This window comes from Pseudopodoces humilis, chromosome 1 (genome assembly GCF_049639895.1).
Source record: "Pseudopodoces humilis isolate 2021_Gansu_Grassland_sample_001 chromosome 1, ASM4963989v1, whole genome shotgun sequence".
NCBI classification, from domain to species: domain Eukaryota; kingdom Metazoa; phylum Chordata; class Aves; order Passeriformes; family Paridae; genus Pseudopodoces; species Pseudopodoces humilis.
Window position 1 is genome coordinate 95442065 of NC_142200.1, and position 16908 is coordinate 95458972.

The following is a 16908-nucleotide window of genomic DNA, read 5'->3' on the forward strand; positions in this document are numbered from 1 at the left end:
AATCAGGAGCTGTACCATCTCTGAAAAGAGACAGGCAAAGATGAAATAGCAACATAAAAATACACTTAGCATCTGAGAACTCAGGCTGCTCTGGGTCCGTGTGGGGTCAGGCCAGCTCGCTGCCCATGTTCAGCTGTAAATATTGAGCACGCCAACACGCCGGTGCCCTGCAAGGGCTGCAGGTGGGCTAACACAGGTGGCCCTCCAGCTCCTCATGCCTTCACCCCCACCACCAGGATGTTGTGATAGGAGGGGAGAAGTTGCTCTCGTTCCCGGGGCAAGGGGTAAAGAGTCCCTGAATCCCTCGGACACTTAAGACTCGTGCAGGGTAGGTGCCCTCCCCCTCGGACGCCACACAGCCCGGCGGGCCGGCAGCGGCCCCGCTCCCGCCGCGGCTGCCGGAGGAGCGGGCGGCACGGCCGCGCACGGAGCGCTCTCACACGTGCCGGGCCCGGGTCCGCCCCTCCGGCGCTGGGAGCACCCGGGGGCGGGCGAGCTGCTCCCCTGCGCGCCCGCCCCCGCCGCTGGACGCCGAGGCATGAAGAGGAGCGTCCCCGGCGGGCGGGCTGAGGCGGCTTCGGGCCCTGTGCGGCTGCGGACCGGCCGCCCCATGCGGGCTCCGTCCCCCGCGGCCGCTCGCCGCCGCTGCCGCCCGCTCCGGGATGGAGGCGCAGGGCAGCCGCCGGCGGCAGCTCCCGGTCCTGCTGCTCTGGGGTAAGTGGCTGGCGGGGCTGGCCGGGGGCGTCCCGGCGGTGTGCGGTGGGGCTCGCCGCTACCGCCCCGGGACTGCTGCACCGGGAGCGGCCGAGCATCCTCCTGTGTGCGCCGTCCCCGAGGGCGCTGCTTTCTGCCGGGGCGTGGGGCCGAAGTTCGGGGAAGGTGGGAGCGCCCTCACTGTGAGCATCCCTTTGCGAGGGGGTCTCCGGGCGTCCCTTGCCGAGGGGTGACACAGCGGGGATCGCCTTCCCTCCGCGGCTCTCCATCCCGAGCAGAGAGGCGGCTTCGCAGCGGGAGCGTTCCGGGCGCGCCGGGCGGGCGCAGCCTCGGGGCGGCTGGTGGTGCCCTTCAGCACCCACATCGCCGAGGGGAGTCCCCGAACAGGGCGCCCAGGCCCCGGGAAAAACGATCTCAAACTTCTAGCGTTATGCAGGCTTTCCCTCTTGGATCCCGCATGGATTCTGGGGAGGTGTGTTTGGCTGTTGGGGAAGGTATTTTCCCTGCCGACTGAAAGGCTGATTACTGTTAGAGTAGTTGAGTTCCAAGCACGTAGTTATCAAGCACAGGTATCCTTCAGATCTTTCACTTAGAGTGCCTCGGCTGCTAGAAAAGCTGTTTTATTGTTCCTTGTCAGGTAGATTGTTTTAGGGCTCTCAGATTTAATGTGTTGCAGTCATCTAAAGTTGCCAGAGGTCGGCTCTGATCGTCTTCACTCAATAGTAAACTAAGAGATGTAGTTGATTTCTTTGTGAGTCACACTTAAGGGACAAAAATAAAGGCCTTTAGAAGATGTATCTGAGGACTTCAGAACTTTGTTTGCTATTTTAGACCCCTTCCAAAGTAAAAAGCTGGTAAACACTGCACTTATTCCTAGGGAAAGACCCACAAACAAATGGACAGTGTTCAGTAGCATCATCATTAGCTGGTCTGTCAAAAGAATGTCACAGGCACAAGCTTCTGATTCTCTGTGGCTTGTGGACTTCTAAAATTTTACCTCAGCTTCTCAGGTTTCTGTTATTCCTTAGCTGAAAAGGAATAAAAAGGTGGCCAACACTTGTCTTGACACATGAGAGATTTATGCAGTCTTGAACTTAGGGAACTAGACAATAATCTTTCTGTTTGGGAAGATATCTTAATGTTACTGTGATTTTTGCAAAGCAAAATTGCCCACTGGACATTTATTTTCAGGGATTTACTAGAGTGAAGGACAGTGTCCCTGTGGCTCAGGAAGCTACAGAAGGACATTTTTTACCAGAGAGGCACAGATAAATGAATTATGCTAGACATTTTAACTCTGCTAGTTCCCTTTCTAATAGAATAACACACAGACAAAGGTTTTAAGAATATCTGTTAACTGATAATGCATTACTTTTGCTTGGAATTGGAAAGGGTATAATCAAGAACTGATGAAATGAGACTGATTTCCTAGTAGAAAAACCATAGAGTTCTAGGATGTGAAATCAGTTTTTTTTAATAAGAAAAGCCTAAAGTGGTAGAAAACTATATTTGTTCTTTGGGAATACAAACACAGTTTAAAACCAGTTATTTTGGAAGAATTTTTTCTTTAATTGAACAGTCATTCCTAATGGCTTCTTTTGATTAGGCAGAGAGCTGTGACCTCTGTCATTAAGGTGAAACCACCAATCCTCATTGTTGAGCTCACTGAAGGCAGTGGGAAGCCCATCTGGGTGGGGTGTGGGACTGTACTTCTGTAACCTCAGACCACTCCTTTCTGTCTCTTTCTGCCTAGGACTCTTGACACACAGTTTCTATGCATAACTACCTGTTGTGTTGTCTTTAGTGAGGATGGCAAAAAAAGGCAGTGTGTTGACTAAGTGATTGTAGAAGAAGTTGGATTTGCCAAGTGTGGAGTGTATCACAGAGTGCATCAGCTGAGGTACTTGGTACACAAGCATGTGCTCATTGCTATGAAGTGCTGATAAGCATCCAGATGGGGAAGAGCGGGAAACACCAGCTGTCAGGTGAATCCCTCTGATTTGCTTAGCACAACTGTAGATACTTAGAAGACGCCGACTGTGGAATCAAAGCACCTAAGAAATAATCTAAGAAATAATGTTGTATTTACCGTCATGCTAAATTCTCTTACTCTAACTCTGTGTATGGAAACTGAGGTAAGAAGAAACGTTAGGGCCTGACCAAGACTTTTCAGCAGACAAAGTGGGTTTTTTACACAGGTCATTGTTTTGGAGTCTCTGCCCAAACGTTTCTCCTTCATTATTTACATAACACCTGCATTTCAGTGGTACTATTTATATTTGTGTTAAAAGATGCTACCAGAGTAAAGCTGGGTACTTTTAAATACCCATATCAAGAGAGATGGTGTGATCCTTATCTGGAGCAGCTCTTGTATGCAGATTTCAAAGATTGTTAGTAGGCTTTTGCATTTCATAATCTTGTTTTCACAGGGGTTGGCCAAGCTTAGTGCTTTGGTCAGACGTGAGCAGCTGGACAGTTGGAAACACCTGGGTCCCAATTATATTTTTACTTTCTGTTTTAAAGGCTGCAGCTCATCTGCAAACAATAATGAGAAAGCTGTGTATAAAAGTCCAAATTCTGTAAGGTCCTGAGCTCCCCTTGTGTGAAACATGGCCTATGTAAGTCCTGGAGAGTTTAGATTCCAATGATGGAAAAAAAAAAAAATACCCAACAGGAAACAATTTTAGCGGGTTAAAGTTTGAAAACCAAATCAAGGGTGGTTTTTTTTTTTTTTTTCATTATTTTCTTATGACTATCATGCTGTTCTGCAGCTGCAAAGGGTGGAACAAAGAAAGGGAATACTGTCGTAGGAGTTCTGAGTTTAATAGACCCAGGCGAGCGTGTGTGTATGTAAAACAAATAAACCTTTGCAAAACAGAACATCTTATTCTGAGACAGACCACAGAGTTCTAACTAAAACACTTCTCTACCAAAATGATGCCTCATTTTCTAAAGATTTTCCACACTAGGCAAGCGGGAAAACAGGCAGCAGACCCCACCAACATCCATTCTGAAAGCAAAGCATCTGGTATAAATGCAGCCTGTGTTCCCATTTGCTGTAGGATCCAGGCATTCTTCTCACCTCCCTTCACCCTGGTTGTGTCTCCTGATTCTTTTATTCGGGAAGGTGTCACTTCTTTCCTTTGATCTACACGTGCAACAGGGGACAGGTTCATGCCAGCTCCCTTGAGAGGGTGAATGGCAGGACTGTCCCTGTGGAGGCAAGTGGACTGCAGGTGGTAGCACAGAACATCGAATGTTTGGTCCCAGCCCTCAGGAGGAATGGCACTCCGTTCTTGAAGGTAGCTCCAGGCTGAAAGTATGGAGGAGAAAACGGGATTTTAAACCCTGATTTACAGCAATGAGATCTAACCCTGGAAAACATTTAGCTAGTAAACTCTTGCTTCTAAATTAGTAAGATCTCGCTATCTACATCCTGATTAAGGTTTTAAATACCTTCGGTGTCTCAGGGCTTTGCCTATAGGTTTATTTTGCCTGTGAGGCAAATCACAAGAGACTAGAAAGTGGAGACAGAATTTTACGTTGAGATAGACAGGTACTGCTGTAGGTGCAGATACACACAAACTGCATGATATGAAGGAAAGGGTCTTGAGCTGGGCTCAAGGGGAGCTATGGGAGGTTTTGTCAGTTGAGTTGTGTTTAAGCATTGCACCACCAGTAGCTTTTGTACCGTTTGTGTTTCAGTTTCTCCCACCTATCTGCTGGTAACTGAGATGATTCATGGCTTGAATTGCAGACAAATGAATCAATTTCCAGTTTGCCTTACCAAGGGGAAAAATGCAAGGAGTGGTCCCTTACAAAACACCATTTGCTACCATCTGTGTCTTGGCTATTGAAATTAGTACTTGAGAGACGCATGAAGAAAGCAAACTGTGCTTTCATTTAGGGCTCAGAGAGATTAATTTTCACAAGCATAATGAAACCTGTTTCAATTCGCACCCTTTTAGTTTAGTGAAAGCTGTCACATGAACCATTTTATTTCAGAACCGAATTTTAGAAGTGTATTATTTTGTGTTTTATGGAAACAGCCTGTCTTTTCTAAAATAAGAATCACTTCACAGTCAGGCTTGCATTGAGATAAACTGGAGAATATAAATGGAAAAAAAGTGACATTATTTTAATGTGAATATATATGTAGAGCAGCCTGAAAGCTGCTTGAAGGACTCTTAGGTCTTCTGTGGAAATGTGCAAGTATGAGGAAAGAAAGCAGAAGCAAAGTGGAATAGGAGAAAGGCATCCTTTCAGAAGTTTTTAGGCTTAATCTCCTTGCCTATGTTGGCTTCCTTGAAACCAGTCTGAAAAGAGAAAACAACTTTTTTTCCTTGCTAAAAACCTCAAAAGAAAATCCAGTGGCACTTTTAGAAATGATCCAAAGGATAGAGAGGATCCCTTGTTGTCTACAGAGCGGCTTAACATGATCTATCATATTGTCTTGGACAAGGGGCATGCCTGCATAACAGCCCTTGGCCTCAGTTTGTCTCCAGGAATACAGAATTTTGCCTGTATGGAGACAGATTGATGGCCTTCTGCAGATGGGGTGTCACTTTCTTCCCCATGCTCTGAGCCAGGGGGATTCTCACCTGAAGAGGAAGATGTGGTAGGCACTGCTGAGATCCTAGCAGAGCACCAGGCTGATGAAAGCACATCTATTTTGCATCTGACCAGATTAAGCTGGCTAAGCAAAGGACTGTGCAGAAGCACTGGGCCCTACAATAAAACATCTGTCTTAGGATTTTCACACTCTAATAAATGTGACTAATTTGCCTCTATATTGCAGAGCATTATCTGTGGGCAGTGTCAGAATAAGTAGTGTAATTAACACTGGCCTGTAATGACTGTCACTTATTGTGTGAAATTATTTTGTTTCCAAACATCACAACTGACAGATTCCTTTTGTGTCCAGAGATTCCTTTTGCATCCTTTTGTGTCTCATGCTAGAGACTCTAGTTGTTATGAAATACTATTGCATTGTTGTTGTCTCAAAATATGTAGTTTGAGATTTGGCAGGGTGTGCAGCCTTCTTCTGTAAGCAGAAAGGGGAAGAGATTTTACAGCTGCTATAAAATGTTTTGAAGAGATGGGGCGATACTGGAATAGGAAATGGAACCTTTTGAAAGTCGTTCAAGTGGTCATCAATAGGACACAAAGCTCAGGTTTCTTCTCAGACTTCAGCACTTGGACTTAAGCTTTGATCTGTAGTCATCTCTTTTGCTCGTGCTCTGTGACTGGAGAGTGTCCTCAGGGCTGTTCTCCTGATGAGGAGTGTGAAGGGCACTCGGGTGCTTGCACTTGGTGGTGTCTGAAGAGCTGTGGCTGTCTCTGGGATACCCAGACATGTCTTCTGTAGCTCTGGGGTGGAGGTGGCCCTTTGCTCGAAGGGGACCTCATCTTTCACATCAGGGCTTTGCTGTTTGGTAGCCACGTGGGGCTGTGGGAGAGATTTTCTCTTCATGATTGTTTTTGACAAATGGCTACAAGTGTCTTTCCACATGTCTTCAAGTTCATGAGCTGTTCCAGCTTTACTCCTCAAGGATCAACATGTACCAAGAACATGACATGTCCTATTTAATATTAGAAGAGGTTTCTCTAAATGTATTTAGCAATGTGCATTGTAAACTTAAAACGAAAAAGAATTAAGCTTATGTTTTCAAGAGAAATAGGAAAAGTAAATTTGTTTTGGCTTTCAGTGAAGAGATGCTCAAAGCCTTTATTTCCATGGAGTCATCAACTGTCACTCAATATGTGTGAAACCTCCTCTATTGCTGTTTTATATTTAGAAAGCAGATCAATATTTAGTTTTTTTATAAGCTATGTCTGTACTTCTACAATGCTAATGCAAAGTCAGAACTTATTGTATCGTGTTAAAAAATAATGTAAATCTCTTATTTTTGACCAGTAAACCTAGACAGATTTGCATTCAGGTGTGGTAACATTTGCCATTAGTAAATGTGGCTGCTGAACATACTTGCAGGGCTATGTTTGGGGTGGGAATTTTTTACCATGAAACAGTGATGCACAACAAAGTAGAGATAATATTGCTGGAATAGCCATTGGTTGAATTTCTATTTAACTGGCTCCAGTGTAAAACCAGAAGCAGCAAATAAACGAGAGCATTGCAAAGTAAAGGTCAAAAGAAAATTAAGCTCCTCAAAATACTTGTTTGTATTGTAAAATGTTTTCTTTCTGTATTTTAAGATTTTTGGAAGGAAATCTCTTTTCTTAGATTTAAATATTTTTCAAAATGGGGAGAGGAATCTCTGTGAAGTAATGTGACATTTTAGACTTCCTATTTTCCGTAAGTTTTAGTTAAAGTAGGTTCTAACTCCTCTTTGTCTTACCTTTCTGATGGAGCAGTACAGAACAGGTGGAATGTGCACTGCAACACCATAAGGGTGCTTGATGCTATATGGCTCATGCTGTTCCATGCCAAATATGCCTGTGCAAAATTCAGGTTTTCTTTTCCTTCCAGCTACTTCATACTTTATCGTGTAGTGATTTAGAAAACAAAAACTTGTCAAAGAAATAAAAAGTGCTGGTAGGAACAGTGTAAGAGAAACACCTCTTGTAGGAAATGGGGGATTCTTGCAGTCTTGAAATGTACACTGGAAATCTTTATGAAGAATATCTGTCTTGAGTAGATGTTCTAAGCTTGGTCCAGAAATTATTGTAAGACCTTCTTTACCTCATTTTACAAAAGATCTGGAAGATGTGAGGCATTCCTTCTGGTGTCAGTGTACCACTCCTCAGCTGTATACATAAATTAAACTCTTTGTAACTTCATGAGTAAAAGTATTGCTGACACATTTGCAAACTAGAGGGAAGGGAGTACTTCATTCTTATCTACTCTCCTCTCTACTTATTTCTTGCATGAGGATTTTCCTCATGCTTTAGGCAAAAAAGTTTCACTGCCATATGGGAGCAATGCCACAGAAAATACCAGCCTTAGAACATCTCTGAGCCTGTCAAAACAGGCAGATTTAGCTAACCTGCTTTGCAGGCCCGCTGATAGTGTTGGAGCTAAACAAACCCTGATCTGTAGATGAATAGAGAATAACCAATATTGTTCAATCTGCGGTTGGCCAAGGCCAGGCCCATCAGTGGCAGTGGGAACACTTTTGGGATTACATAGTTGAGATGAGGGAAAAAAACCTGCTGCAGAGCAGCAGCTGCAAGTATGGAGTGAGAACATGTGTGAGAAGCAGCTCTGGTGGGTGCAGAAGATGGGGGAGGAGGTGTTGCAGGAGCCAGAGTTGAAATTCCCCTGGCTGAGGACCAGGGTGAGGCAGCTGTGCCCCTGCAGCCCCTGGAGGACCATGTGATAGCAGAGATTCACCTACAGCCCCTGGAGGGCCCCATTCCTAAACATGTGGATGCCCAAAGGAGGCTGTGACCTTGTGGGAAGTTTGCAGGCTCCTGGCAGGACCTGAGGCCCAGTGGAAGCACCCACGCTGGTGCAGTTGATGAAGAGCTGCAGCCTGTGGGGATGACTCGTGTTGGAGAAGTTTGTGGAGGGCTGTGTCCTGTGGAAGGGATACAGCACTGGAGTAGGGGAAGAGTGTGAGGAGTCATCCTCTTGAGGAGGGAGGAGTGACAGAGACCATGTATGATGAACTGACTGCAGTGCCCATTCCCCATCCCCCTGAACTACTCCAGAAGGAGGAGGTAGAGAAATTAGAAATTAAATTAGGCTTGGGAAGAAGAAAGAGGTAGGGGAAAGGTATGTTAAAAATTGGTTTATTTCTCATTACCCTACTCTGATTTTTGTTGGCAGTAAATTAAATTAATTTTACCACGTTTAGGCTCAAAGCCCATGATGGGGACTGTTAAGTGATTTCTCCCTGTCCTTGACCCATGAGCTTTTCATTACGTTTTCTATCCTCCTTTCCAGCTGAGGAGGGCTGTAATAGAGTGGCTTGATAGGTACCTGGTGGAATGAATTAAGTAATTTCCTGTGTCAGAATCCATTGCTTTGCAGTTTCCTATATACACCTAGGAAAAATCATGATGTGCAGGGATCATGGTGCTATGTAAGGATCTGTTTTCAGTGTCTTATTCCTTGGAGCAAGGGTACTGTTGTAAAAAGCTGCTCACACCTACTGTGAGCAGGTACATATACAGCAGTGTAAGTAGACATGTGGAGCTTTGAAATTTTGTTAGTGTTTCGTTGTTCTTGTGAGTTTTTCATGCAACATGTAATTTAAAATATTCTGTGATCATGTAGGTAGAGTATCCAGGGCTCTGGAACCCTGGTAGTCAAGCTGGGATGCTGAAGAAAAACAACCCACATTTGGATGGTCAGGCCAACTTAATATTTCATAGTAGGCATAGAATTGAAAGAAAACATGACTTCAGTGGAATCCTATTGGTGTAATGCCTCCACATGGTATATAACAGCATTAGGAATCTGAGAGGAGTACATGCAGCATCAAGAGAAGGTGGATGTGCAGGATGGGAATTTTTGTCATCTGGTCAGAAAAAGAAAAAATAATTTTCCCAGGCCTTCTATGAGTGTAGTATCTTGATTTAAATGTTCTGCCTGTCAAGGGAAGAAGGAACTTGAAATGTCTTCGAGCATCCCATGGTTTTAAACACTTCCTCAGGAGGGAGTGTGCAGTGACCCTTGTCTGTGAAATCTTCATGGGTCATTTCCCCTTCCCAAGTTATTAAAAAAAAATAGAAAAGGAAAAAAAAAAAAGATTGCTTGGCTTCTGTTTCAGTCTACCTCACAGGAGCAAACTGGACCCTCTATTGGCCTTGAGGGACTGGTGTTTCACACTCTTTCACAGGTGGAATAAAGTCTGTATTGTGCTGACTTTTTTCCTTACTGTAGGAAACCTTACATGACATCAGATTTTGTGTTTTCCTGCCTTTTTGGCTAATGACAAGCATCTGGGTTGCAATAATGCAATTAGCCATTAGATCAAATATGTGCTTCCTGGTAATCAGGTGATACAGTGTCAAGCTGAGGACCTGGATGCAGATGGCCAACTTCAGGGGCTGTCACAGTTCTCATGTGGTCTGGGGTGTGTGTTTCTCAACAGTAGTTGCAAGCTATCTCACTGTTGAGGGCAGTGAATCAGAGTTATGTTGTTTCATTAGGTGATGTACCTTTCCCATATAAATTGCACAGCCAACACATTTCACAATTATCTTTTGGGCAGAGAGATTATGTTCCTCAGTTCCTTTGGTAACGTTTTTTGAGAGGAGATAGTGGTGAAATAGGTACTGGCACCAGAGTGCCGCTAGCTCACACTTTAGTTAAGACTTCTGCTGGTTTCTGCTTGTGACCTTAGACAGATTTCTTACGAGTTCTGTCATTATTTCCATAGTTCATGTTAAATGGAGACCTCAGTAGCAGTACCTCACAAGGCTGTAGTGAACCTAAAATAGAGATGTTTAGGGGGTGAAAAAAAGATTTTTCACTTCCATTTGCTTGAAGTGTATTTATCTGTAGTCATAAATCATGAAGAGCTATGGTCTGGTTGTTCTAGATCCTACACACTTCTGTGACAACTACTGTATGCAGAGGGTCAGAAGACCAGGTCTTGCAAGCAGAAGTTAGATGAAAACAAAGAGCACAAAGCCTTTGGCAGGCCCACAGATACATGGTCTTTGCCTTACATCCTAGGTAACACACACAGAAATTCAGTGAATTTGGGTTTGTTCGGAATGTTGTGCTTGCCTCTGCTGACCACAGGCACCTCCTGATGTGTGCAGTCATCTGGAACTCTCTTCCTTCCACCTTACATCCCAGAATAACCTGAGCTGGAAGGGACTCACAAGGATCGTTGAAGTCCAACTCCTGGCCTTGCATAGGACAGCCCCAAGAATCACACTGTGTACCTGAGGGTATTGTCCAAATGCTTATTGAACTCTTTTAGCCTTGATACTGTGACCACTTCCTGGGTGAGCCTGTTTCAGTGCCCAGCCATCCTCTAGGTAAAGAACCTTTTCCTAATAACCAACCTAAATCTTCCCTAACACAGCTTCAGGCCATTCCCTCAGGTCCTGTCACTGAGCACCGCAGAGAAGAGATCAGTGCCAGACCTTCCGTTTCCACTAATGAGGAAGTTGTAGACCACAGTGAGCTCTCTCCTCATTCTCCTCCAGGCTGAGCAAGCCAAGTGACCTAAGCAGCTCCTCGTGTGGCTTCACCTCACCATCTGGACTTCAGCAAAGCCTTTGACACTGACTCCCATAGCATGCTCCCAGAGAAGCTGGCAGCCCAAAGCTTGGACAGGACTACTCTTTGCTGGGTTAAGAATGGCTGGATGGCTGGGCCCAGAGAGTGGTGGTGAATAGTGTTGCAGCCAGTTGGTATCTGGTTCTAGTGGGATTCCCCAGGGATCAGTGTTTGTCCCAGTTTAATATCTCTAATGATGATCTGGATGAGGGGATCAAGTCCACACTTAGTGAATTTGTGGGACACCAAGTTGGGTGCAAATGTTGATCTGCTGGAGGACAGAAAGGCTCTGCAGAGGGATCTGGACTGGGTGGATCAATAAGTCTGAGGTTCAACAAGGCCAAGTGTCCTACACTTTGGCCATGACAATCTCATGCAGCACTGCAGGGTGGGGGCAGAGAGGCTGGTAAACTGCCTGGTGGAAAAGAACCCAGGGCTGCTGGTCAGCAGCTGAACATGAGCCAGAATGGCTGAGAAGGCCAGTAGCATTCTGGCCTTTATCAGAAGTGGTGTGGCCAGCAGGAGTAGGGAAACGATTCTCCCCCTGTATACAGCACTGTTGAGACCACACCTTGAGTGCTGTGTGCAGTTTTGGGCCTCTCACTTCAAGAAGGACATTGAAGTGCTAGAATGAGTCCAGAGGAGGGTAGTGGAGCTGATGAAGGGTCAGAGGGTAAGTCCTGGGTGGACTGGCTGAAGTTGCTGGGGTGTTGAGCCTTGAGAAAGGGAGGCTGAAGAGAGACCATACCACTCTCTGTAGCTGCCTGAAAGGAGGATGTAGCCAGGAGGGGCAGTCTCTTCTCCCAGGTAATCAGTGACAGGACAAGAGGACACAGTCTTCAGCTGCACTGGGGAGGCTGAGGTTGGATGTTAGGAAGAATTTCTTCACAGCAAGGGTGATTTGATATTGGAATGGGCTGCTCAGGGAGATGGTGGAGTCACCGTCTTCTGTCCCTGGAAGAGTTTGGGAAAAGACTGGACATGGCATTAAGTGCTCTGGTCTAGTTGACAAGGTCGTAGGTTGTACTCAATAATCTCAGAGGTCTTTTCCAATCTAACTGATTCTGTGATATCATATTGCAGCCTTTCTTTGGATGCTTTCTAATAGCTTAATGTATTTTTTATGTTGCGGCACTCAAAGCTACGCACAGGACTTGAGGTGAGGCCGCAGCAGCACAGAGTAGAGTGGAACAATCACCCCCCTGGACTGGCTGGTGATGCTATGCTTGTTGCTAAATATCATCTTTAAGCTGTTTCTAATGCCACAGATTTTTTTTCTAGCCTAGAAACAAATGTACTGCTCTTGCCCTTCATCGGTTTTACTTTCTGGAAGAATAGATCTCGAGTCAAGGATCACATTTGTGTATGCCACTTTTGTAAAAGTGCAAAAAAAGTTTTCTTCAAGCAATTCTGCTCTTGCAGTATTTAGTTTATTCACTGTCTGAAAGTCACTGGCTATAAAAAAAAAGTATTTTACATTTCAGTTACATACTGTTTTGTCAAAAATGTAACGGGACAGAAAAGGCTTGAAGAAAACACTTAAATTTCAGACTGAGTCATGCAAGTTCCAGTGCAGAACTTATTGTACAGCTGAGAAATCCCTTCACAAGTTAGTTGTTGAACTGGTATGTTTAATTATTTACTTTATAAATGATTAATTAATAATAAAGGAATATGATATTTAAAATACTGGTTATATATTTATTTAAATAGAGCATATCTGTTTCAAAGCAGTAGAAAACCCATCCAACACTTCTGGAAGTAGACAGACTGTTCAGGAATTCTGTTACATTATTAATATGCTGCCAGCAGTGATTTAAGAACTTCAAAAAATAATGTAAAGGAATTGTCCTTTACATTGTCCTATACAATTTTTATTGCTACTCTGAAAGATTCTTAGTTGAAGCATGAGTTCAGAATGATGGTCACATTTTCTTGCAGTCACTGAAAGCTGGGGAACTCTGTCTCTGCAGGAGGAAGATTCTAATGTCCAAAATAGTTAACAGTCTGAAATTACCTTCACAATTTAAAAACAATAGTGTAGTGTCTCAAACTGTGATAAGCATTGAGCTGACCTTTTAGTTTTAGGTATTATATTTCTATGACTATATATGCATCTTCCATACTATTGATACAGGGGGAGAAAAAGAACATTAAAAAAGATTCAGCATCAAAGCAGGAGATAGTGCAAAGCTGAGTTCCATGTTATGCTAGCTCTCAAGAAAACTTCTTGAACCCAGAGACAGATCAGTGCACCCTGCCAACAGGTTTACCTTGCTCCTGCCACTCCATATGCTGAGACACGTTTTTTTCTGGGCCAGTTTTGAATGCAAGTGTAACACTTCTTTCAAGTACTATATTTATTGCAAGCTTCTGTTTATTCCTGGCATCCTTCCTTTGTGCTGAGTTCCTGTCTCTGTGAACTTTAGTTGCCTCATTTCCTTGGTTGCCTTCACACTGTGTGATGTTGTTCTTGTGTCCTGTCCCGGTCCCCCTCTCCCCATCCCACTTCTCTTAAGAAGTGTCAAAAGGACAGCTGGTAGCCAAGAACAAAAGATGACCTTCTGAGCCATGTATATTGTGCAGAAGGTTATTTAAAGAGAGACAGGTGGTTTAGTTTTTGTACCAATAGCGTTATTTTTCCTTTCCTTCCACTTTTATAGTGGCCTCTGGGCTTTCCCATCAAGTTGTAGGATTTCTTAGCCTATTCAGTCGTGTTTTGGCCATGTACATTTGACTTGACCCCAGTAGGGGAGTTTTAGAAAAGGCTTTGGAAGGCAGCCATGTGATGCTTGTGTTAGCTCATCTTGTCCTTCTGTATTCAGACAGACCCTAGTGAAATGAATCTCTTAAAACTGTGAATGCCCAGGAAACAGATAATAAAGAAACTCTATGCCAATTGTTTGTTTTTTTTGATGTAGTAAGATGCCTCTTGACATTGTGTGAGAGCATGGGAGAAGTAATTTCCACAGAGAATTTCTTTTGCATTAGATACCCTGTAGTGTCTGCATTCCTGCTAGAGCCCCTGTAATGTATGACTTGGAGTTTGCATAAAAGATTGTTGAATTTAACATGATCTTTAACAGTACCTGTGCAACAAGTAGCTTTATTCAGCATCTAAATACCAGGAGAAACACTAGACTGCTGTAAGTTTGGCTTATTCAGTATTTAAAATCAGGTTTATAAAAAAATGTGGGTGTTGAGATTTGATCAGTATGACAAAATTATATAGCTATATATATAGATTATATTAATAATAGTGTATTTATCTCTCACCTGTGCACAAATCATATGTGCATGATTGCAGAGCAGCAGTTCCCATTTCAAACTCTTATTTTACTTGCTTTTTTGGACTATATAACTATATATATATATATAACTATATAACTGTCAGGACAGTTCTTGCACTGTAATGTGCTGCTGTCAGTGGAACTTCAAGTTCTGCATAAAGGCAGCTGTTTGTACATAACTTCCAGTGGAGATCTATCCTGATGTAGATAAAGATTAAATGATGGTAATTGGCAGGATTGCATTTAAAAAGAGATACAGAGGTAGGTTCTTTACATGAGGTTTAACTTGAGGTCCTTATATGTTCTTTTTGCTTTTGAAAATTATGATTGATACAAATGATGTTTTGAATAAACATCACAAATTTTGAAGAATATGCACAGTATTACATTGCTGTAATTGCTGGTTAAAAGGTGCATACAGCAGTTTTATCTGTTAAAATAATAATTATTCTGAGAAAGTATGGGAGCCACTCAAAATATCTTACTATACTATCAGTAATAGCATCTTGAAGAAACATTCAGACAAGAGAAAATTGTAACAGTTCACTCAAACATTTGCACAAGATTTTCAGAATCGTTCCTAAAACATGTTTGGAGAAAGGTGGAGTAGAGAGAACACATAGCAATTCATATGCCACTTCAGATTTATTGAAGTAGTTTCAAGACAGACATTTAGTGCTTCTTTTAAGCCTCTGTGAAAAATATCAGTGAATAATAACAGTATAGAAGGAAAATAAACATTGAGAAATATTTTTCCATTTCCCAGAGAAAGCTTATATACCTGACAAAATTACAGGACAGTTACCCTGTCATGTATCCCAGTTGTGAATTTACATATGGCTCTGAATCTCATTTTGAACTCTCTTCTTAGTGTCAGAATGCTGTCTTTTTGCAAAAGGAGAGTAGATAATGAGAGGTTATAGTGAAGGTCTAGGATGAGATTTTTCATATACAAAATCTTGAAGAAGATTGTGAATAAAAAAATTGAGTTTTTTCCTCAATTTCCTTATTTTCTATTACTTTCTCCTACTTTATATTCTCTTTTTCTTTCCAAAAGCTCTTCAGTGCTATTTTTCCTCATCCTTCATTTGATGATACTTTGTTTCACCTCTTGCTCTGGCTCTAACCTGGTTGTTCCCTTCCCATCTGATTCAGCTGACGCTAGGGATGATCACACATGCTGCTACTGTGTATGGAGACAAAAAAGTGAGCAGCTAGTTCAGGCAGCTAGTACAGTTAAGCTGAACCCCTTTTCTCTCCATAAATGTTAGCTGAGGTAGGAGGGTATGCCAACTGTTTTATTTTGGGGTCTTGGTAACACCTTTCAACACTGACCCATTTTGCTTCTTCTGTGAATCTTCTAATGAGAGGTGTCATTGCATCAGCCTTTCCAGAAAAAAAAGCTAAGCTTGCCCCATCTTACGAGAGCTACTGGAACATTTTTATGGAAACTATCATGGCCAGCATTCTGTAGTCTCCTGATTAAATCTTTGTTATGAGTTGAGTATCTCAGAGGAAAGAAAATAGTTGGGTGGTGTAGGGTAATCTGATTGGCTGTTTTACCCTTCTCTGAAGGTATGTGGGCTCTTTTGGTTGAGAATAGGTGAAAAACATCCTGTGTTACTTTGCTATGAGCAGATCAAAAATTGCAAAAAACACATTTTCTTGTGGGCAGGAGGATTTGTGAGGACTAACCTGTAAGCTTACGTTCAGTATTTGGCTTTTCACTGACTTCCTCACTGATACTTGGGGCAGTCTGGTTCTTTCTAGTTATAAACCCTGTATTTGTATTGCTGTGGTTTTGTGAGGATTACTGCAGCCAAAACTATGAAAGATTTAGAGCATAGTGATAGGAATTGATAGAATAAGAGCTGCAGGTGCAGTCTGTGATCTTCCAGGGTAGTACCTGGGGTAACTATGTGCGCCCTACACAGTTTACCCAGAATGGGTGGGTTTGGGTTCTTTTAATGTGATCTTCAGTCTTCTGCGGTCAGTAAGGCACATTTTCAAATGAGGATTCAAGAAAAACCTACCCAGGGAATCAAGTATATTTATTAGTCCATCTGCTAATAGCCTGGAAAGAAGAATGCTCTATTTGTGAAAGAGATTCAGCCATCATAGTGTGTTATGGAGTTTCATCTCTGTGTGTTTGGATGCAGGACAATTTTCCGATGTGTGGATTCCTGCTCTTCACAGTACATTCTGGCTCATTAGTAACTAAGACAGAGATTAATGCTTTTCTGGAAGAAAAATATGTTCCTTAGAAGTATCTAAATTCTTCTTGCATGCATGTACACAGTAATTTTCGGTTAACTCTGCTGACAGCTTGGTATATCCCAGTGACCGTGGTGTAGATTAATGACTGGCACTGATACTCTGCTATGTATATCTTGATTCATTTTGCTGGGGTGCCATGTATGAACAGGGAGGCACCCATCTGTGTGAAATCATTCATTTAATTTCTGATGTGAGGTTAACTCTATAAAGATTTGTCAGCAATTTTTATTTTTCAGTGAGACATCAAAAATAATTAAAGCCATGTCCCCGTTAGCTGTTAAAAAATCCTGGGTGGGGCTGGAGCTGTGCAAGCACAGTGGGCTTCTGTGAATTTCATCCATCTGAATATACTGCAAATCACTAATCAGAGGGCTTCTTCCGTTGGTATAGTCTGTTTCCATTTAGATGCTCTTCTGACATACC

At 43.0% G+C, this 16908-nt stretch overlaps 1 protein-coding gene across 1 annotated transcript in view; it reads left to right on the plus strand.

The window, feature by feature from the left end:
• The first annotated feature begins 561 nt into the window (after window positions 1–561).
• The window catches only part of RAMP3 (receptor activity modifying protein 3), a 39937-nt gene continuing 23590 nt past the window's right edge, over window positions 562–16908 (plus strand). Inside the window, exon 1 of the mRNA XM_005525224.3 lies at window positions 562–714. Within this exon, the coding sequence (XP_005525281.1) occupies window positions 663–714 (52 nt within the window). The 5' untranslated portion in view covers window positions 562–662. The remainder of the gene's footprint in view (window positions 715–16908) is intronic.